The sequence below is a fragment of the Lycorma delicatula genome, chromosome 9, assembly GCF_047948215.1.
Source record: "Lycorma delicatula isolate Av1 chromosome 9, ASM4794821v1, whole genome shotgun sequence".
NCBI classification, from domain to species: Eukaryota; Metazoa; Arthropoda; class Insecta; order Hemiptera; family Fulgoridae; genus Lycorma; species Lycorma delicatula.
The window spans coordinates 38,621,896-38,646,251 of NC_134463.1; the positions used below are offsets into that span (position 1 = coordinate 38,621,896).

Consider the following 24,356-nt stretch of genomic DNA (forward strand, 5'->3'; position numbering starts at 1 on the left):
CAAATGATATTGGTACTTCAGAGATTAAATTTAATTTAACCTTTTTGATATCAGAAAATTATTTATTGTAAATCTGTTTTTTTCAATATAATACTAGGGTTCAACCTATAAGAACATTTCATGCTTGGCCACTTTGTTTATTTTTCAAACTAATAGCATGTTTTGTATGATAAAAAAAAAAATTGTTTAATATATAACAATTTTATATTATTTATATTTTCATTTAGAGTTTTAAGTTTATTTACAGTATTTGTAGAACATCAAAAATAGTTATTGTTTATATAATAGCTAGTTATTGCATATATAATAGCTCTTAATGTAGCTTATTGTGACGTTAGTGTTATTTATTATTATTATTTTTTTTTTACAGTTACATTTTTGTTGGAGTATTTCAAAACGCATAGCGATAGAATCATTGTAATAAGGATAAAATCAAAACCTAAACCGACAACGATTGTTAACGTCTATATGCCTACAAGCGCCCATGATGATGATGAGGTAGAGTGTGTGTACGAAGAGATTGATGAAGCAATTAAACACGTAAAAGGAGATGAAAATTTAATAATAGTTGGTGATTGGAATGCAAGCATTGGAGAAGGCAAGGAAGGAAATATAGTGGGTGAATACGGGCTGGGCAAAAGGAATGAAAGAGGGGACCGACTTATAGAGTTTTGCACGAAGTATAATTTAGTAATTGCCAACACCCAATTTAAAAATCATAACAGAAGAATATACACTTGGAAAAAGCCAGGCGATACTGCAAGGTATCAGATAGATTATATCATGGTTAAGCAAAGATTTAGAAATCAACTCGTTGACTGCAAAACTTACCCTGGAGCAGACATTGATAGCGACCATAATTTGGTGATAATGAAATGTAGATTGGGGTTTAAAAACCTGAAGAAAAGGTGTCAGATGAATCGGTGGAATTTAGAGAAGCTTGAGGAAGAGGAGGTAAAGAAGATTTTTGAGGAGGACATCGCAAGAGGTCTGAGTAAAAAAGATAAGGTAGAAAATGTAGAAGAAGAATGGGAGAATGTTAAAAAGGAAATTCTTAAATCAGCAGAAGCAAACATAGGCGGAATAAAGAGAACTGGTAGAAAACCTTGGGTTTCAGACGATATATTGCAGCTGATGGATGAACGTAGAAAATATAAGAATGCTAGTGATGAAGAAAGTAAAAGGAACTATCGGCAATTAAGAAATGCTATAAACAGGAAGTGCAAACTGGCGAAAGAAGAGTGGATTAAAGAAAAGTGTTCAGAAGTGGAAAGAGAAATGAACATTGGTAAAATAGACGGAGCATACAGGAAAGTTAAGGAAAATTTTGGGGTACATAAATTAAAATGTAATAATGTGTTAAACAAAGATGGTACACCAATATATAATACGAAAGGTAAAGTCGATAGATGGGTGGAATATATTGAAGAGTTATACGGAGGAAATGAATTAGAAAATGGTGTTATAGAGGAAGAAGAGGAAGTTGAGGAGGATGAAATGGGAGAAACAATACTGAGATCTGAATTTAAGAGAGCATTAAAAGATTTAAATGGCAGAAAAGCTCCTGGAATAGACGGAATACCTGTAGAATTACTGCGCAGTGCAGGTGAGGAAGCGATTGATAGATTATACAAACTGGTGTGTAATATTTATGAAAATGGGGAATTTCCATCAGACTTCAAAAAAAGTGTTATAGTTATGATACCAAAGAAAGCAGGGGCAGATAAATGTGAAGAATACAGAACAATTAGTTTAACTAGTCATGCATCAAAAATCTTAACTAGAATTTTATACAGAAGAATTGAGAGGAGAGTGGAAGAAGTGTTAGGAGAAGACCAATTTGGTTTCAGGAAAAGTATAGGGACAAGGGAAGCAATTTTAGGCCTCAGATTAATAGTAGAAGGAAGATTAAAGAAAAACAAACCAACATACTTGGCGTTTATAGACCTAGAAAAGGCTTTCGATAACGTAGACTGGAATAAAATGTTCAGCATTTTAAAAAAATTAGGGTTCAAATACAGAGATAGAAGAACAATTGCTAACATGTACAGCAACAATAACAATTGAAGAACATAAGAAAGAAGCCCTAATAAGAAAGGGAGTCCGACAAGGATGTTCCCTATCGCCATTACTTTTTAATCTTTACATGGAACTAGCAGTTAATGATGTTAAAGAACAATTTAGATTCGGAGTAACAGTACAAGGTGAAAAGATAAAGATGCTACGATTTGCTGATGATATAGTAATTCTAGCCGAGAGTAAAAAGGATTTAGAAGAAACAATGAACGGTATAGATGAAGTCCTACGCAAAAACTATCGCATGAAAATAAACAAGAACAAAACAAAAGTAATGAAATGTAGTAGAAATAACAAAGATGGACCACTGAATGTGAAAATAGGAGGAGAAAAGATTACGGAGGTAGAAGAATTTTGTTATTTGGGAAGTAAAATTACTAAAGATGGACGAAGCAGGAGCGATATAATGTGCCGAATAGCACAAGCTAAACGAGCCTTCAGTAAGAAATATAATTTGTTTACATCAAAAATGAATTTAAATGTCAGGAAAAGATTTTTGAAAGTGTATGTTTGGAGTGTCGCTTTATATGGAAGTGAAACTTGGACAATCGGAGTATCTGAGAAGAAAAGATTAGAAGCTTTTGAAATGTGGTGCTATAGGAGAATGTTAAAAATCAGGTGGGTGGATAAAGTGACAAATGAAGAGGTATTGCGGCAAATAGGTGAAGAAAGTAGCATTTGGAAAAATATAGCTAAAAGAAGAGACAGACTTATAGGCCACATACTAAGGCATCCTGGAATAGTCGCTTTAATATTGGAAGGACAGGTAGAAGGGAAAAATTGTGTAGGCAGGCCACGTTTGGAGTATGTAAAACAAATTGTTGGGGATGTAGGATGTAGAGGGTATACTGAAATGAAACGACTAGCACTAGATAGGGAATCTTGGAGAGCTGCATCAAACCAGTCAAATGACTGAAGACAAAAAAAAAAAAAAAATTTTTGTTGATATTATTGAGCAATTTAAAGGAGGTTTAGTTTAATGATTATAATATTGAAAATTGTTTTTAAAATTGGCTATAACAATCTTATTTTAATAAATTAAAAATTTATTTTATTAATATAAGCTCATCTATGTTTTTACACATTAATGAGGAAGGTGTGATAAATTATAATGGAAAAAGTGGCAGATCCTTGCTAGGAATTGAACCAAAGGCCAGCTCATCTAGAAGTCAGCATCTTAAAATCACTATAAGTCATGATATAAATAAGTTCACAAAAATAATTTTTTTTTTACTTTTTTAGGATTACCTAAGAAGACTTAATTGAGTGAAGTAGAGGAAATTTTTTTAGACGATATGATTAATTTGATTGTGACATGATGTGGATGAATATTTTCTTGAAGATGATAATTTTGATATATTATCATCATTGGAATTATGATTTGTAATAAATAATACTTAAAATTATAAAATCATAAATAAATATCTTATGATTTATTTAAACTTTAGGGATTAATGTAAAACTTAATTCCAATTTTGTTAAAACTATCATGTGGTCTGATAAATTTTCCTTTAGAGTTGTTTTGAGTATGTCAATTTTTTTTTCAACCTTGAAGTTATTTTTATTTTATTTTCAAAATATAAAATTGCAATTTTTGTCTGTATTTCTCAAAGTTTCATTTTTAACTGAACAAAAAAAGAAAATCAAGCATGCTGAATTATTAGAGAAAAACAATGTTTTATAAAAATTCATAAACGGAAGTTACAGTTTTTTTTCATAATCTTCTCCCACGTCTTATACACATGTATAAGACGTGGGAGATATTTTTATTCATTTCTTACATAAGAAATGAATAAAAATCTTTAAAGCATTAAAAATAGCCCTACATTTAAAAATATTTGAACCGTGTTGTTATTGCATCACAGGATGTTTGGGATAAGACTTCATCAGTAAAATTGTAATTGACAGTAGTCGATAATGATATATGTTAATATATTAGATTTGTAGTTTCATATTAGTGCAGGTTTTATAATTTTTTTTTAAGTTTAATTTTGTTTAAGTAATGTTAAGCATAAATAAAATTTGTTCTGATTTAAAAAAAAAAAAATTTGTTTTACAGGTGAAGTTTATGTTTTGGATGATGGTGGTGAAGTCGATTTGGATTTAGGAAATTATGAAAGATTTTTGGATGTAACTTTACATAGAGATAACAATATAACTACTGGGAAAATATATCAGCATGTTATTAATAAAGAAAGAAATGGTGATTATCTTGGTAAAACTGTTCAAGGTAATTATGATTTTTGTGCATCTAATTTATACAAACTATACTATTTTTGCTTGTAGAGTATTTTAAAAAAACAGGTTTAATTTGGTAATTACTGATTTTAAAGGTGTAAGTTAATAGTAAATAAGTAATTTGTTATTTCAGCAAGAAAGTATACTTTGAAAATACCTTGAGAAATTTTACCTGAAGGATTGTTATTTATTTTAAGTATAAAGGTATTATCCTACATGTAATTTAGATTTTTTAAGTGACTAAATTTAGTTGAATTTGTTTTATTGATTGATATTCCGGAGTTACGTTAGGTTTTTGTTTTCATGAAGTTATAGAATCTTATATTTATTACTTGGTTTGAAAATGAGGGTGTATATTTTATAATGTTATTTGTTTATATGTATACACGTGTAATTATGATTCTGGAACTCCAGTTTTCATGAAACAAATATTCATAAAAAAATAACAAGTTTTGTATCAATGCATACAAATTGGAAGCAGACTCTTGATTCAATAATTAAGACTAGATACCATTTTTACAAACCAAAATTAAAAAATCTTAAATTTAATTCAAATAAAACATATAAGATTTTAAAGGAGACTTCAAGTATGTACATATTGTGAAGATATAATTTAAAATGTAATCTTAGAAATTAAAACTAGTATTGGATATTTGATTTAAAAGTTAAAAAATATGATGATTATATAAAATTTTAATGTTACAACATTGTGTTAAAATTTACTGTAATTTCTATGAGCGAGTGTTAAAAATTGTAATGTGGATTTTTTAATGTAGGATAAGAAATATAATTATTTTACTATATCTATAAATATAAGTATAAAACTAAATTTTGTGGTGTTAAAAGTCATTTGAATCTGCTTTTCTCTAGGGTCTCTAGCTCTGTTTAAATAATTTAAGTGGTTGTTCACCTGTATAAGTAATATTCAAAGTGTTTTCCTTTTCAGGATTTGTGAATTTAATTACTTGTTATTGAAAGTTGCTTAAACTTTTGGCAACATGGCTTACCTGTTGCCAATCAAAGTTCTATAGCTCGTATTAATAAAAATGTTAATGTAATTTAACTAATTTTTTAAAAATCATTTTATATTTATGCACATTCATACAAAAAATTGAGTAGTATCAATGAGTGATTCAATATGGGGTGGACATAGCCACCCCAGGTCCATTCATTGGCCACACTTTAATGAATAGAAATTGAGAAACTACTGTCCAGACAGTTCTTTTTCAAAATTAATTTTTGGAATCAAGTAAGTAGTAATTAAATGCTCACTAGCGTAGAAGGGTCTCACATCAGGTCCCCTTTAATTATGAAAATCTGATTGTCCTGTGATTCACATAAATAATTAATATTTATTAAAATATCTACATCTAAATTGAACTTCTTCCTATATATACTGCTCAAAATAGGAATTTTTTCATGTTTATTGCTTCGAGATATTAGATAGAATCTCATTTTGGTACCATCTATGTTAGGTAATTTTTGCTCATGTTAAGACTTCAAGTCGATTTAAACTTGGATGTGGAAGTTTATCTAACTGTGATTAAAATATGTTCTCTTCTCTAACATATTTTATTTGTTAGGGGATATTACCTCTTTTAACTTTATTATAAAATCTTATCATTCATGAAACATTTAAATTAAATAATTAAAATTGCAGAAATGAAGCTCATAAAAGATACTATAACATTGAAAGAAACTTCTGTTTTTTCAAATGGTGTTTTTTTCTTTTGTTTAGAAAAAAAATAAAAATAGTTATATTTGTTTTACCAAAAGTTTCTAGTCGAAATAGTCATGGACAAATTTTAACAATTTTTTTTTGTTGGCCATATTTTTTTCAATTTTAATTAAGTGATTTCTGGTGGCTTCAATAAAAGTTAATTAAAATTATATTTTTTTTATTTAATCTCTTAAATTTTTGGAAATATTAATATATATTTAACCTGCTGGGTTAGTCTAGAAGTTAAACTTATCATCACTAAATCAGCTGATTTTCGAAGTTGAGAGTTCTAAGGTTTGAGTCCTTGTAAAGGCAGTTGCTTTTATATGGACTTGAATGCTAGACTGTGAATATTGGTGTTCTTTAGTGGTTAGGTTTCAATTAACCACAAATTTCAGGAGTGGTCGGCCTGAGTTTATTCAAGTCTACACATTTACAAATACATTTACACTTACGCGCCAGACTGTGCACAGGTGCCTTGGTATCTGCAGAGTATTATTGACATCATATGCTGTTACTCTGTAACCTGGTATACATAAATGAATAAAATAAATATGTAACCACCTCAGGTGATTTCCACTAGTTTTATGTACTGTTTTTAATAATTAAATAAAGTAGTAGCGACATGATATTACTTTACTTCTATTAAAAATAACTGAAATAATTTGAGTTATTTAAATGCTATTTTTTCATATTGCTTTCTTGTTTGAAGTAATTTTTTATACAACAATGAATAATTAAAACAGGAATTTTACATTGTTTTTTTTTTTTTTTTTTTTTTTTTTTAATTGATTGCTTTATATTTGTAAATTGTTCTTTTGTTCTACATTGTTAACTTATTATTTGCCAATTAAATGCAATATTTTTAAAGTAACTAGATATGCCAATTGTAAAATATGTGTCCCATAAATTTCAGTTGATATTGATTAACAGTGCAAAAATAATTTAAATAAATTATTTCTAATTATAATGCATTGTAATTATTGATAATTATACTTATTTTTATTATTGTTGGTTATGATTGTCAACAATAATCATTATTGTCGATAATTATAATTGTTTTAAACAGTGTGAGCAACTTAAAACCGAACTCGTAACATAACCGCTGCAGAATCTGTAGATTATGTTGGAATGAAATTTGTTGAATGTTATGGATAAATTAAATAAGAAAAACATAAAACATAATTTAAATGTTGCATTTACTTACCTTATTGTTAGAAAAGGTGTTCAAACTGACTACCCTGGGCGTGGATGCATTTTTGTGCTTGACTGATGCAAAATGTAAATTGCGTTTATTTCTCGTTGAATGTTCACCTTCATTCAGTTCATCAATATTGTGGGAATTAGATACATAAAATGTCTCCTTTAAGTAGCCCCAAAGGAAAAAATTATAAGACAACCGGGGAAGATGGAGGCCACCGTCCTTTGCTGACAGCTCATTGCCTGTTTCCGTCAGTTGTTGCACAGTTATAACGTGGTATGGTTTCAGTTTTAATTCGTGAAGAATTTTACGACAAGATGTGTATTTAACACCAGATTGTTGGGATAACTTGCGTAGTGATTTTTTTTGAACTGGCTGTAATTCTCATTTCAGTATCAGCAATGGTCTATGGAGTACTAATGGAAGGTTACCTATTTCATTTTGAACTTGAAGCCGAACCTGTTGTACGCCAATTTTTAACTAAATCGTGTATGTTACTCTGCTGGATACAGGCATTTAGACATTTTTCTACAAATACTAAGATGATTCTTCAAACGATCCAGAACGAATGTAGGCCTCAACTATAGTATTTTCTCTTGGATTGAATAAGGCATTTTACACAAACACAACTGCACTCACAATACTGCACTATAAAAAAATCTTTACTGCGCTGACATGTAATCTGTTTACTGACACTAAAATGTAAGGCACCTGACAACGGCAGCAACAATCAGTAGTAACTTATACATCCACTAGTCACGCTAGTTGTGTGAGAGTCTTTCATAAATATTGTAGGGTAGTGGTTTCATTATGGGTTCAGTTTTATGTTGCTCACTCTATTATTAACCCATACACACTTATATCATTTTAACACCACTAATTCTCTGGTGTTTAATATCCAAGAAAGTGCAGAATATTTGCAATATTTGTTCTAAAACATTCAGGCAAAATGTGTGTAAACAGAGAATGTTGTTTCTTCAGACAAAATGCGTGAAAACAGAGAATGTTGTTTCTTAAAATATTTTAAAACAAGGAATCGCTGGAGGAATTATTTGGGATAATATTTTATTAATCAGCATATATATTAGAAGACAAGTAATTAACACATATAAATAAGAAAAATGAGCCTTTCATATAGTGATTAATTCCTTTCAGAGAAAATTTTTTTGTGTCATTTCAAGTGTCAAAATCATTGAAATGTATGATAAACCACATTGTGGCTTTTCTAATCGTTTTCACAAAATATCATTTCTTCAAGAATTATAGATCTTAATTAGGTTGCATAATACTTGTAGGATATTCCTTACTCTATTCAAAGCCAACAATATGCGTGAAATTAAATTAAACTCCTCATTTTGTGTAAATTAAATTTTTTAAATCCCAAATTGGTCTTTTAAAAATGAATATTTTTCTAAAATAGCTCTTTGAATGAGGATCAGTTCTTTCATTATTTGAATTTAAGTAATAAAACAGCTACATGTTGACTTGATAGTAGCTCTTAATGTTCCTTTTTGAAATATTGGGATTAGCTGTAATGCATTTAAGTTTGTATAGGAAGACTTCTGCTTGAAGGCTATTTTACGTATGTCAACGGCCCCACGTAACCCAAGACTGTAACCTTTAACATAACTGTAGGTGTTTCTTCCCATCCATGGAAAGATTAACTGTACCTTTAACGTAACAAACAGTTTTTCAGTCCTTTTAAAGTAAAATTCATACATTCCCAGCCAAAGAAATACCATATGAAAATTGCTTGCTCTAATTTTATTGTTTTGTTGTGAAGTGATATAAAATTTAAAAGAACAAATTTTGTTGTCATATGCAGATCCCATCAATGTTATTAAATTTACGAGTTTCTACATTTCAGCACAAGTTAACATAATGCATTTATAGATGTTAATTGCATTTACTCTTTCCTTTTTAATTTTCTTAGGGTAGACTGCATAATTTTTTCTTACTTTGGACTGTGTTGTTTAATTTTCATATAAGCTGACTTGTTAGTTAACTTAGCTTCAGTTTCCTTCATGCATCTGATATTTTCTCGCTTATAATTTATCTATTCCAACTGCATTAAAATATGTGTAACAACATTTCAGTAAAAAAAATCATTTCAGTAAAAAAAAGTAGGACATTTCAGTAAAAAAAATTCATCTGCTCTAATTGTTTACTCTCTTTAATCTATTAAATTAGTTAGAATTCTTTTCTTTTTTTTAATGATTGATTTTAATGTATATATTTGAACATACTGATATTCTTCTGTTTAACAAGTACTGTGTGCAAGTATATTACAATATTTCTTGCAGTAATGGCTACATTAATATCTTGCATTATTCTCTTTTCCAGTGTTTTCTTATAGCTTTGATGATTTGAAGTATGCACTACAAATACCAATAGTCAATTGACTATTGGTATTTTTGAGAGCAATTATTTGTAGAGAGTAATCAATGTAGAGCAAGTTTCTTTGTTTGATAAAAGAAAGTTATGACTAAATATTACCTGTAATTCAGAGGGCGTGGTATGTTTATCTACAACATCTAAGGTTCTAAGGTGAAGACAGTAGTGGGGAACCATTTTACCTCTTTTCATAATAACTTGGCATGTGATGTTCTTTAATTTTGGAAGTGAATGTTAGATCTCCTGTTGAGGATATGTAACAATCTGGTTGTAGTACCTAACAGTAATGTTACATTTTACGTTATCTACAATAATGTGTGGAGTGTGTTTTGAAAATTTCATTTTCTAATTTTTTTTTACCTAAGTTTGTAAAAAAAGGATGTGTATATTTAGAAAATATTGATTTATCTGAAAATCAGGCATTCTTTTTTTCAGTCCTTGTTTAGTTCTGATTAGATACATATTTTTAATGTGCACTTTTAATTATTTGAGTAGACTTTAATTATGGTAACAAACATTGAAAACAAAGGTATTGGTCTTCAATTAATGAATAATCATCACAAATAATATTTTAATTCTAAATAAACAATTTTTATTTACAAATACAACTGAATTGAATGTAATAAATTGTGTGTTTGTGTGTGTGAGCATTCATGTGAGCGCGCACACACAAAAAAAGACATCTGTGTAGGTTTTTATTTTACGAATTTATTTGTATTTAAATTATTTAATAATATACTGATTTATTTATCTATTTATTGTTAACTAGTAAAACTAGGTTGATTCACTTATGATAGATTTTAATTAGTGTGGAAATTAATTCAAACACGGAAGTTTTTATTTATTTCTGTGTTGTGGCTTCATTGCTTGACCATACCCATTCTTTAAGTTGTCAGTGTAATGTGAGGTTATTCAGCAACTTTCTTGCTTTGTGAAAGTTTATTTCATTTTTTATCACAAAATTATATTTTTGTAATCTTTGTTCTGTATGTCTTGATATAATAATGGACATAACGCCAAGAAAATGTTCGGAAATTGTTCCTTTTTTTGAGCATATCACTATGACATAATGACAGATAGCTTCTTAGTATGGTATTTGACTAGGGACAGCGAATGTCATTTTAAAATAATTAAAAGAAACAGTTTCCTTTTCGCCTCAAAAAAAAAAAAAGAAGGCAAATGTGGCTGTAAAAGAAAACTGCTACAAAACAGGATTGGTTACAATTGAGAAAAAGTGAACTTGATCCAGAATTATTTGCTGTGGACTTAAATCGAGAATTAGCAGCCAATGGAACCGATCTATATGTAAAAACTGTTAGACTCTGATTTATTGCACCTGGACAGAAAGCTCATTGGCCAGCCAAAAAGCAGCTTTTAACACCAGCAATGTGCAAAAAAAGGTTTTTGCGCCAAAGCACGTGCCAACTGGACTTGAAAAATGTTATGTTTTCTGACAAGTAACATTTTTATGTTCAGAAACAAAGGTTTCCATATGTAAGATGAAAATGATCAACAGTTCATATCCAACAATCGGTTAAACATTTCCAAAAATGAATTGTACCACACAAATTGAACTATTAAAGAAATTACACTGGATTATTTCATAATGAAGAAATAAAAAAAATGTGAGTATACTTGTTGAATCGATGTTTGGATTAATTTGCACACTTCTATGTATATATATATATATTTTTTTTTTAATTCAGATAATTCATTAACATATTAACTACTGTGCTAAAAAATTTAATATTAAATGAAATATGAACCACCAAAATAGTAAAAAGATAAAAAGAAAACAATATGAAAAAATTTACAAATTATAGATAAATGTTTTATTATAGAATTCAATAACAACTGAAGATGTGGGATCCTGAAAAAATTGATACTTGGAATTAATTCATTTATTTACTGTGTGTAGGTGGTTTATATTTCATTTAATATTAAATATGTATATATTATATAATATATTATATATATATATAATAATATAATATAAAATATAATTACAATAATGTGTATTGTAATTTATGTTTATTTTTAGTAACAATAATTTTAAGTACTCGTGATAAATTGTTTCATTTTATTTAGATAATAATTTAAAATTATTTATGAATTAATAAAACCCTAACTGCCACTCATTAATTTTCTCTTTGTTCTATTCGTCGAGTATCTAATAGAACTAATTAAAACCATATCAATTTCTTTTTTGTCCTAGTTATGATTTTCTTATCTTATATATAATTTATTATCTTTTTGAGATAAGACATAGAAACTGTTAAGCTGAATTTTTCCATTTCTACTAGTGCCTTAATACTTAAGTATTAAAAGATATATTGTAAAATAAAATTTTCCTTCTAACTGTAAATTTAAGCAACTTAAATGTTATTCTTAATATCTTGTGAATTTTTGTACTTCATGATATCATATTATAATGTCTGAATGGATTTTTATAAAATTTAGGTGGGCAATTTACATATCTTGCATAACTCAAAAACGATTAGCCACAGTGTGTTGAAATTTTGGATATAGCACTGTTGTAACATCTAGTTGTGCACCTCCCCTTTTGATTGCAATTGACTGAATCAAAGATGTCCAAAAAAGCCCAAAATCCAAAAAAGTCTGGAATTTGGACTTTTTCTTAACTGTAGTAATAAGGCTTCATTAAGAGCTTTCCAACGATAAATCATAAGTAGTACTTTTTTCATTGGTTCTAGAATTATAGCCAAATGAAATTTTAATTAACAAAATATTTAGATCTTACAAAGGAGGGCACATCGGTTCGAATCAGACTTCACTCCTTTTTTTTGTAACTTTTTAATTGTATTGATTTAATAATTATTAACCTGTGATTCTAAAATTATTTTTACAATAAATAATAAAAAAAATTATGAAAAAAAAATCAGAAGTTATTAATGAAATAAAATTTAATGTACTTTTAAAAATGTAATAGGCATTATTAAATATGTGGATATGTAATAGTTAGTGAAACATCTGATTATTTAATAGTAATTGATAATTTTAATTTAGAATCATATTATTTTTGGATTTTCTAGTTTAATTTCTGTTTAATTTTATTTAATTATTCTGGAATTTCTGTTTTAATTTTTATCTTCATTAAAGTTAACTACAGAACGACTGTAAAATAGACCCTCACAAGAACAACATATACACTGAGGCATACTCGTGCATGCCTGATGTTTAATAAATTGCAAAAATTTCTTATCTTTTAGTTCATTACTCATCTGATATTGTCGGACAATATTCTCTTTAAGTCAGAGTTCATCATCACTTCATTTATTTGTTTTTTTGTTCCCAATCATTCAATCACTCTTTGGTTTGATATAATTCTTCTGATTTTAATTTTTATACATGTTCACTAGTTTTCAAATTTTCTCTCTTTATATTCATTGTCCTTTTTTATCTTTTTATTTTTTCCTGGTCTTAATGTTTCCTCCTTCTTTATATTTATCATCTTCTCTTAATCTTTTTATTCTTTCTTTGGTTTTAACATTTTCTTCCTCTATATTTGTCATCTCTTAATTTTTTTTATTCTTCCCTTTTCTTAACGTTTTCTTCCTCTTCATATTCGTCATTTTTTTGAGATATATTTCTTCATGTTATCTTTCTTTTTCCTATATTATTGTTTCTGTTTCATTTTTGATTATTCACCAAATAATCCAATAATAAAAACTGAATATTTTACACCGCAAGGTCAAAATAAAAATTTGTAACCAGTATATAAAAGTTTGTGGTCTAATTAAATGGAATAGTTTAATTAATATTAACTTTTATTTATACGACACACCAGACTATTTTTAAACTTGTTAATCAGCAACTCACGATTATACAGATAATACTGATCTAGTAATACAAGTAATGAAGGGACTTTTACTCTATCCTAATATTTCCTGTAAGATTGTTGAATTAATGTATAAATATTTGATATTAATAAAAATTAATATTTCAGCAATTGTGTGACTGTCCACTTTATTAAGGAATTGTAGGATTGTATTTCACTTCCAAATGAAGTAAGTTTAAATGGAATGCAGCAAAAAATGTGTATATGTAATTTAATTGGCATACAAGGAAGTCATGTGGTGTCCACATCAGATTTTTTCTATTAGATCAATATTGGCTTTTATATTATCTTAACAGTGAGATTTGATTATTATTGTAAATATTGTTTAATTTATTTTGTAATTTCAAAGTGGTCTTTCTCTAAAATTTATAATTTAAAGAATTTTTGTCAAAAACAACACATTTAAAAGTCATTAGATTTAACCTGTCAACATCTGAATTAATTTTTTGTAAGTCTTATTTTTTTACTGTAAATATCATTTCATTATGTTATTTTCACTACAAAAATGGTCTTTATATTACTTATTGAAGTCGTATACAATAATTAGCATAAAAATTCAGCAGGTGCCGCTTGGCATCGCTAGGTGCTTGTAGTGTCTTGCTGGGCACGGCCGCGATTGCCATATAGCACTACTAGGTGTTCTCATTGTCTGTTTAGAATCAAATATAAAACTTTCATCATATGGAATTTTTATTCATTATTATCATATTTTTACTTCCATGTATGAAGTAAAGGAAGTATAATCGCGAAAAATTTCTGTTTTCAGATTTCAACAGAAATTCCATTTTGAACATTTCTGAATTCATTTTGACTATTTTTGGCGTAATGTCATTATATACATATGTATGTAACATAACCCAAAAACGATTAGCCAAAGGATGTTGAAATTTTGGATTTAGGAATGTTGTAACATCTACTTCTGCACCTCCCCTTTTAATTATGATCGACTGAACCAAAAGTGTACAAAAAAGCCCAAATCCAAAACAATATGGATTTTGGATTTTTTCATAACTGCAGTAATAAGTCCTCATTGAGAGCTTTTCAACGATATGTCATAAGTGGTACTTATTTTCATTGGTTACAGAGATATAGCCAAATAAATTTTTAATTAATGAAATATTTAATCTTACAACCAGAAGGCACATCAGTTTGAATCAGATCTCATCTCCTTTTTTAACTTTTTCTTTTTTTATTTAAGTATATTGAATAATTATTAGCCTCTGATTGTAAAAAGGTTTTTTCAGTAAATAATAACAATAAATTTAGTTCAGTTAAAAAAAAATTATTGATGTGGACACTACATGACTTCCTTGTACACCTATTAAATAAATTGTTTATACACATTTTTTTAAAATGAAAAGTACATAAAATCTTATTTCATTAATAACTTCTGATATTTTTTCTTATTTTTAAATCAACTTTCCTCCCAAGACTCGCAAATGCGAAATTATTCTATACAAAATTGTAAGACATCCAATCGTTCCATCTCCTAATCCAAGAAGTTGATGATCTCTGACAGACAGTGAAGATTGTGGAAGAAAAACCCAGCAGCCACTTGACAGAAGAGAGAAGAGGCCTGCCCTTCTTGGCCATGGGACTATTCACAGTTTTACGGTTTGTAAATTATTTACAGCTTGTTTATGGAAAGGCAGACAAAAGAAGAATGAAAATCGGTCCGCCAACACAAAGTGGAATCCGGCACGACGGAGCCCAGCAGAGATGCAGCAGTGAAGACATCCCAACCCCATATGGGTAGACCACCCTTCTTTGATGCTTCCAGTCGCCACACACCCCCCTGTTCTTACTTCCTGGTCATCACCCCCCCCCCCCCCCCCCTGTTTCGTGCCCTGTTGGGCTTTAACGGGAGTCATCTATCGCCCTCTGACTTTTTACATCTCATAGTAATAAGCCGGACATCGTTGGGATGCCACTAATGCAAATGCCTTTGTAGACATTTGCATCGGTGATTTAATAACTCAGCTTATTGTCTTCAGCAGCGAAGACAGGCTGCTGAAGGAAGACTTCAACTTCACCTCACCAATCATCCACCGTCTTCTTTACCTAATTCTTACAATTATGTCCCGAGCCAGCACATGCAACTCCCTCCGGAAAGGGAAGCGTATTGCTTCCTCCAAACACCAGGGCTCCTGGGAAGGTGTATTTCTCTTAGAAAGGTGCTAGCACCGAAAGGACTTCTGGGAATGGTCTGAAGGGGAATCGTGCAAGGGACATTTGTCCAGGCTCTTAGATTGGTAGGGAGATAATAAACTCTTGCTATCCTTGTGTTCTGTTCCATAACAAAATATAGTAACAAATTTGTAAGTAAGGTAGTAAAAAAATAGAACCAGTAATGTTTTTGACTCATTTCCTGTAACTCATCCAGAAAAGAAAGAAAAAATAATAAGGAAAGTTTGGGAAGAGTAAAGAGTATGATTAACCCTCAGAGTGTCTGTTTCTGATCAGCCTAGTTTATTGTCCTGCCCAGGACTTTAAAAAATTTTTCAAAATTAAAAATTGCAACGTATTTATCTGTTATAAGTACAGTACAGAGAAACAACAGGTTAACCCATCTTTGTGACTTGTCAATTTGATATTTCAAACTATTCTTTAAAAAAGTGTGTTTGTGTTTGGGTGGATTGGTGGGTTTTTAGTTATGCACCAACGATAGTTGATTATAACTATTGGACATATTTAATTTTAATATTTAAAGACTACACTCTTCATGTAATGTATAATTTAAATCTGTTTGTTTCATTGACTACTTGTATTTATTACTTTTTTTGTTTTAATTTCAGTTGTTCCACATATAACTGATGCTATACAAGAATGGGTTGAAAGGGTAGCAACAGTTTCAGTAAGCCCTGATGGTGCAAAACCTGAGGTAATATAATCTGTATGTATTTTTTTAAATTTATTTATTTGATAAAGTTACATTTGAGAAAAGTATTACTTATACTAAAGTGAATCCTATGAGTTTCTGAAGTCTAAACAGTTGAGATAGTGTACACTACTGTATCCACCTGTTAATTTAATGTTTTAATATTAGCATCTGTGTTAGTTAATTTTCTGCAGAGAATAATGTTTAGACATCTGTTCATAAATTTTATTTTAAATCTATTTTCATCTTTATAAAACATTAAATATCTTGCATGTTAATCATTTTGTTTCATATCAAACTAGAAAAGCTTGATTGGAAATTTTAATTAAGTAGTTTGTAACTAATTATTTTTCTTTATAAACTTACTAATTTTCCCTTATTATTGTTTTTGTTTAATAGAATTCATCTTTTTCTGGTTTGGTGTTGGTGCACTTGTTTATATCACATATCAAAATATTGAAAAAAAGTGCTAAGATTAAATAGAAAAGAAATGATAAAACCAGCAAACACTATAAACAGGGTTTATCATGAAGTTCTCCCAGGACTTTCAAAATGTATTATACGTCTGAAAATAATGGAAAAAGTTCATATAAACATACATCCTAAAATACTTTGTCTGCAAGTTACAGCTAGTGAAAGATTTCACTTGGCTTTCAGCTACCCTGGTGAAATGAGGTTGTATTGAAATTTTTAGGACATTAATTGTGGGGCAGAATTAGTGATTTCTATGGTATTTGACCTTAAAAATCAAATAAGATAGGTCTCGTTACTGTATTTAGTCATTTTTGAAAAAAAAACAGGAGAAAAGCAAAACAAAACTTGTAGAGAATTTAATTCTGAATAAAATGGTTTGGTGTAAGGTAAGTTGAATAAAACCAGAATTTTCACAGTAGCCTCCCCTGGTTAGACGGGAAGGGCGAGTGAAGCGAGCTCTGACTGGCTACACAATTGCAAAGTTAAAAATAGGTGTAGTGGTTAAAATTCATATTAATTATTTAAATACAAGAAACAATATTAAATTAATATGAGTATACTAAATAATTTAAGGGTCTTTTAAAAAGTTCTAAGCCTGTCAAAGAAAACAAGATGTTTATGAATATTTTATTTTTTATTATTTTTCATCGTCATCTTACAATTAATACATTTAGACCAGTAACTTTCTAACTTTTTAATACACTCTGTATAATGTTATTTGCTCAATACTGCAAAATAGTTTTTTTTTATTTGGCTTTTTCTAGGCGAAAAACGCTTCGGTGTTATCATCGCCTGAACATGATGTATGTATTTGTTTCAAAAAACTCAACTTTAAAAATCCACAATTAGAAATTAAATAAAAATGCCCGGAAAACAAAACATGAAATATAAATACAAAACCTAATAGAATAACAAAAATTAAAACAAAATAAAAACTTAAAGCACAAATTTAAAAACCAAATCAAAACTAACTAAAACATTAAAAACAAAGACAAAAAAAAACCTTAAATGTTGACACAAAACATACAACTAATGTAAAAAAATCTAAAACCACTATTAAAAAGTATGTAAAATATTAGCACTCCAGAGAAACAAAAACACCTAGTCCAAAACTTCTTTATTATTGCCCAGAATTGGATGAAAATTCCTGGTCAATTTAAACTTATGATGTAAGGCTGCATAACGAATACAATCCACAAGAATGTGGTGCACTATCAAGCAGCAGTTGCATCGCATGCTTACTGGTGCGTTTACTGCTGACATCAGATACTCGTGAGTAGCTCTCGTGTGCCCTGTCTGCAATTGGCAGAGGACCACTTCTTCACGAGAATTATACGAGGAGTCCCATGATAACACAGAGCGTTTAATGTGCTGGAGTTTGTTATCTATTGTAGCCGTCCAGTCATCTTGCCACTTTGCATGAAGAGTGTGTGTTTTACACAATTAATAAAGTCGTGTTAATTTGGTAACACGGGTAATGAAGGATGGTTGATTACATGTGACTTTAGCAGCGAAATCTGCACGTTCATTACCTGGAATCCCCACGTGGCTAGGGATCCAGCAGAAACTCACTTGTGTGTTGCGATGGTTTAACTTGATGATTGCATTGTAGATTTTTGTGACAGTAGGATGCCTGGAATAACAATCTTCTAAGGCTTGGAGAGCACTACATGAGTCGCTACAAATACAGATATGACTATACTTAGGGTTATTGATATTCAAAGCCTCATTTATAGCATATAGTTCAACAGTAAAGACACTTGTAATCCAGGTAGAAGAAACATATAGGTTCGGTCATTAACAATAAATGCACATCCAATGGTATTGTTCTGTTTGATTCATGTGTATATACCACCGCATCCTGTCTTCAAGTGGCTGGGAAAGAAAGTTTTTGCTCAGTATAGATTTTTCAGATAGCTTTTTCTTCTTTGAAAGTTGGACAATTTTGAGATCTAGCTGAATGTGTTCCCCCACAGTTTGCACATTTTTCTTCCTTCTGACAGTCTGTGTTTTTGTGGCCTTCTCTTGCACATCTAGCACAGGTTGCAGTGTTCAAACAAGAAGTTGTATGGCCATAACTTTGACACTGGAAACACTGTCATGGGTTAGGAATGAATGGTCGTATTCTAACAGATAGGTATCCTACTTTAATTTTCTCCGGTGGTGTGGGAAGGTTGAAGGTTAAAATAAGAGATAGAATAGGTTCTTGCATCCCACCCTGATGTTTCATTATTCTCCTCACCTCTGTAACACCTTGGGGACGAAGTTCTTTTACAATTTCTTTAATGTCCACCTCAAGAAGATCCCGGCAAAAAATTTCTCCTCTGCTAGTATTCAAGGTTTCATGACATTCCACATTTAAACTTATACTGCCCACATTGGTGAGACATAAAAGCAATCGACTTTGCTCATCACTGAATTAGAATTGATCCATCTCTCAGTTTTCTGATGATGTCCTTGGGGGAATCGCTTGAACCTTATTGATCAGGAAAGATGAAACCTTATGAAGGGTGCCGCCTTCCTGATTATTGCGTAAAACTACAAATCTGACATTCAGGTATTGTAAAGATGTTTTGTCGCCATTCAGATTATTTACCTTGGGACAGTCATTTTCTTCAGACAAAGCTGATCGAGGTCTTTTGACAAGACATACGTTAGTGGTTTTTGCAGATGAACCACAAACCATCATTGTTTGTGGACTTGACATTTTGGTCCCACGATTACCGGTGATATAACAGACCACTCCAGCAGAGTGCATGCATACTGGAGCAAAAACAACTTTTTTTTTCAAAAAGGTGAAGTTACTAGCAACATATTTATTCTTATGGTAGTTTTGCAGAATTTTTTCTTCTTGGAGGATATAAAACTCAATTATTCAGCCAACTGAATAATTTGTATAATTCAAAAGTTGAATGCAGCTTAAAATTAGTCGAATTTCTATAAAATTGCTGAATAGCAGGATGGGTAAAACTGTGTAATAGAGTTACCGTCTACAGAAGGATGTTATTTAAAAAAGTATATTATATTTAAATATATAGAAAATAATTTGTTCATAATTTTAAAAATTAAATACAAGAAAGAATTCACATCATTTTTAGAATGTCTGTTTCATTGAATGTTAGTATAAACTTAAATCAATAATTTTGATTATTTTATTAAAAACTAATTTTGGTTTATTACAAGTAGTTTTACAATTATTAAATTATGTGTTCAATATTATTATTTCCTCTTTTGTATAAAATTTCAAATTTTAAATAATATACAAAAGTAAAACTAAAATTTTTAGGATTCTTTTGATTTTTGTAATTCTTCCGACTTGAAATTGTCCTTAGCAAGACTTCTGATTTTTCAAACTAGATCTCAACATAAATAATTAAAAATTTTTTTTTTTTAAATTGGTCCTTGACATAAGATTTTAGATTGAACTGGGGGCCCACTACCTCACTCCACTTCACTTAATCCCATTCCTCCATTATCATTATGGTTCGTCCATTTCTTTTTTTTAAATTAGATTAACTTTTGTTAATTATCAATATCTCTTTACATTATAGTTCGATCAGAAGCTTCAAGTACTTTTTTATTGTTACAAATATACCTGTGAAGTTCCAAGTAGCCACTAGTTCTTTCTGATCATGTGATCAGCATGGTAAAGTGGGATTTAAAAATCTAGAATGATTAAGTTATAACAGTTTGTAAATATGCTTCCAGAAAATTATTTCAGAGGTATGAAGGAGTTCCTTTTTGCTAGTGTTGTAGATGGTGCTGTACGTTTTATCGAACTCGTTTTTTCAAAGTCAAGAATAGACTATTTTTGTAATTTTGGGGAAATGCAGGATTTTCCTGATTTATTTATGATTGCAGTAAACCCCATTATTAATTATTACATTAGAATAGAAAGCTTTGCAGATTAGTTGGCACAAAATCTGCTGTAACATATTGGTGAGGTTAAATAGAATTTTATAAACTTTATAAAAGCAATTTTGAGGTAGGCATTATGGTAGAGGTGGTGATTTTATTTCTCTTTCCCCTTCTAGTGCATTTTTAATGTTTTAAAATTAATGCACTCTACTGGTAAATAAAAAGAACTGTTTAAAGTTTAGTATTTAAATATTTTTTATTTTGTTTAAAAGATTTTATTTAGTGTGTTAAAAATCAGTTTATTCATTAAAATTAGTTTAAATTTTGTTTTAGGTATGCATTGTTGAACTTGGTGGTACTATAGGAGACATTGAAGGAATGCCATTTGTTGAAGCTTTTCGTCAGTTTCAGTTCAGAGTTAAAAAGGAAAATTTCTGTGTCGCTCATGTTTCTCTTGTTCCACAGGTAAGCAGTCTAATACTTATCGTCTTAAGTTTATGTATTGTTGAAGAATACCTCAATATATTTTAACAGGTACATCCTAATATGGATATATGTAGAATTAATTTATTAAAGATTATCAGTATTATTAAAGGTGAAGTTTTTTCCATCTTGATCTAATCTTCATGATTATTAATGAATATTTATTTATTTAAAAAATTAAAACTAAATGGTATGTTAAATATTTTTTTTTTAATTTCAAGTGTTTATTGAATTTAATTGTAGATTCATAGCAGTTTTTTTGTTTTTTATTTACATTGCATTTCATTTATTCAGAATTTTGTCTATTCATTTTTTTTTGTGAAATGTGAACAGGTAGTTTTATAAAATGGTCAGATATGTATAGTTTAAGCCTTTACTAGACTGGTCAGTTTAATGATTTTGTCAGAGAAAAGTTTACAATAGTAGCAAATACCCCAACAAACTCAACAAAAGATATATTGCCAAAAAGAAACCTAAATTTAACAAATTTACCATATTAAATATAATTACAGTTAAATATGTGTATATAAAAGTACTAGATCATTTAATGTCATTTCCAGAGAATTGTAATAATTATAGAAATGACAACAGTAAATTTTCAAATGTTAAAAAATTTATATTAATAAACATAAGAAAGGTTTTTTTTAATAAATAAACTGAAGAATGTGAAATGAATTGCTAAGGTCAAATAATTTTTTTTTTGTCAGTACTCTATATTAAATCATTCCATTATCTGTTTTAATAGACTCAGGAAGTTTTAAAATATTGTTATCAGTCTGGCGATTATTTAAATTTTAACAAAGTAATATGTTTAATTGTGAATGCATTTTGTAAATATTTGTGTTGAAAATGAGCGTATTTCTCAAAAATAATTCATTTTGTTAAGAATTCTACTTTTTTTTTTAATCTTCATATTGTAGCTTAGTAGTATTTTTATTATTATAATCATTTTAGTAGTGATTAATATTTGATAAATGCATTTATCAGTATATATATATATATATATATATATATATATAATATAATATTTTTTCAGCCTCCGCAAATTACAGTATTAGAGAACACTTCCTTTACTTTTTATGTTCATCAAAATGTTTTTGGCTCTAAGCCCATCTTCAGTTATATTTTTTATTTTAATAAATTCTTTGTTTACACGTATAAATTTTCATTTTATTTTGTAAAAATTGATAATAAAATTTAAAACATTTTAAAAATTTCAGAATAAATATTTGCTCAGTCAAGTGAAGGAAAAGTATTGCAATAACTATTGAATAGTTAACATTGCGCGCGCACGCGCGTGTATGTTTTTTTTTTTTAATTATTAAGGGAAAAGATAATGACATGGACCAGTAGGTTGATACTCGTACTCTTTTTAACGTGAAAAGAAATAAATTATTTATAATCTTGTTTTGATTTATTAATTTAAAAAAATTTTAGATTGCTTAATTTTCACGTATCACAGTGGTAAAGAAAATCAGTATACCATAACAATTTTAGTTATTTGTATCAAAATAGAGGGTCTCTTGGCTAAAGACACACTTTTGGATAAAGGTATCCAAAAGAAATTGATATTTAGAAAACCAGTTTGTCAACATAGGCTCAATCGACAGGAAATATCTCCCAAGATTTGTTCTGTATACTCTCAAGGTCAGAGGAATATACATTAGCAGGCAAGCCGACTCTCATTACACTTGCAGTCAGTCAGATGTGGATCCCACAACAGAAGGTTCAGTGTATGCTTTGGTTAGTGGAGTTTCATTGACTTATGCATTTTCCTTGGTGTGAATGAACTGAATGGAATATTTATACTCCTACATCCAAGTCTGTTTGTCGGTGGAATACAACTTTAAGAGAGTCTGGAAGCTTGGTTTCACAAAATGGAAGTTATCCAAAAGTTTCATTGACGAGACTGTGGGTGATGTACACAATGTCTTCACTACCAGTCCAGAAAAGTCAATTAGGTGGATAAGTTATGAACTGAAAATATCTTGTTCCAGTGTTCACTGCATTGTTCATAAGCAGCTCCATTTGCAAGCATACAAGTTACAACTCCATCACATTAAAACAAATGCCTGCTGCCTGCGATATGTTTGCTGCAGAGGTAATGCACTATGTCGAAAATAATCCTAATTATCTTAATACGTTGTTATTTAGTGATGAGGCAACCTTTTCACATGTGCAGAAAAGTTAATAGACCCCATTTGTGAATTTGGGATACTGAAACGCAGTACAGTAATTGAAAATGAAAGGAACACACCAAAAGTCAATGTCTGGTTAGGAACTGCATAAAAATGGTGTCATCAGTTAGTTTTTTCATGGAGCCTATGTATTACACATGTTCCTCAACATGTTTGAGAACTTTACTGTTCTACAGGCTTCAGTTTCTAGCAAAATTGTGTTCTACTACTCTTTCATCAGATGTTACCACGTTCTTAAACAACATTTTCCCTGGATGTTGGGTTGAATGAGGAAGACCAACTGCTTGGCCGCATAGATCTCCAGATATCACTGTCGAAAAGTGGTGCTGATTCTTTTAATAAATTAAGTCTTTGAGTTCTTGTGATTATAATTATTTTATTGTAATTGTAAATATCATTTATAGGTATAACATTAATAACTTGTAAATCTTTATGTAAGTTTATTGTATTAATAAATGTAATGAATGAAATAAGACTTGATGATTCCTTAGAGATTTGTAGTAGTCTTGTCGAAGGCTGGAATAGGACTGCCTGAATGAAGTTAGGAGCTTGCTTGTATACTATGTATAGAGCCGCTGAATCTTCAGGAGCCAAGTGAAATGTAAAGAGTTGACTGCATCTATAAGCAGCTGTGTGAACTATGGAGCTGCTGAATAGTCAGGAGCTGAATGTGAATTTAACTGAAGCCAAAGATCTTTAAATTTTAAAAGTCCTAATTTAAATGAAAATGAATGTCTCATTAATAGTGAATTTTAAATAACATGAACGAAACCTAAGTCTATACACACTCCTTTGGACTTTTTTTTTGCACGGAGATTTATTAAAAGTTGTATATCAAAGAAAAATTTGAGATTTGAACGATTTAAAACAGAATTTTTGAAGAAATTGGGTTAATAATGCTGCAGATGCTCCGAAACACCTGGGAAGAGTTAGATGTGTATTAGTCTAGATGTTTAGATGTCTATTAGTCTAACCTA

The 24,356-nt window shown here is 29.5% G+C and overlaps 1 protein-coding gene across 3 annotated transcripts in view; it reads left to right on the forward strand.

Moving 5' to 3' along the window:
- Ctps (CTP synthase) overlaps positions 1 to 24,356 on the forward strand; it is a 71,396-nt gene that overhangs the window by 17,853 nt on the left and 29,187 nt on the right. For all 3 annotated transcript variants that reach the window (XM_075375573.1, XM_075375576.1, XM_075375575.1), the window contains exons 2-4: positions 4,136 to 4,306; positions 16,284 to 16,369; positions 21,032 to 21,163. In XM_075375573.1, coding sequence (XP_075231688.1) covers positions 4,136 to 4,306; positions 16,284 to 16,369; positions 21,032 to 21,163 — 389 coding nt within the window. The remainder of the gene's footprint in view (positions 1 to 4,135; positions 4,307 to 16,283; positions 16,370 to 21,031; positions 21,164 to 24,356) is intronic.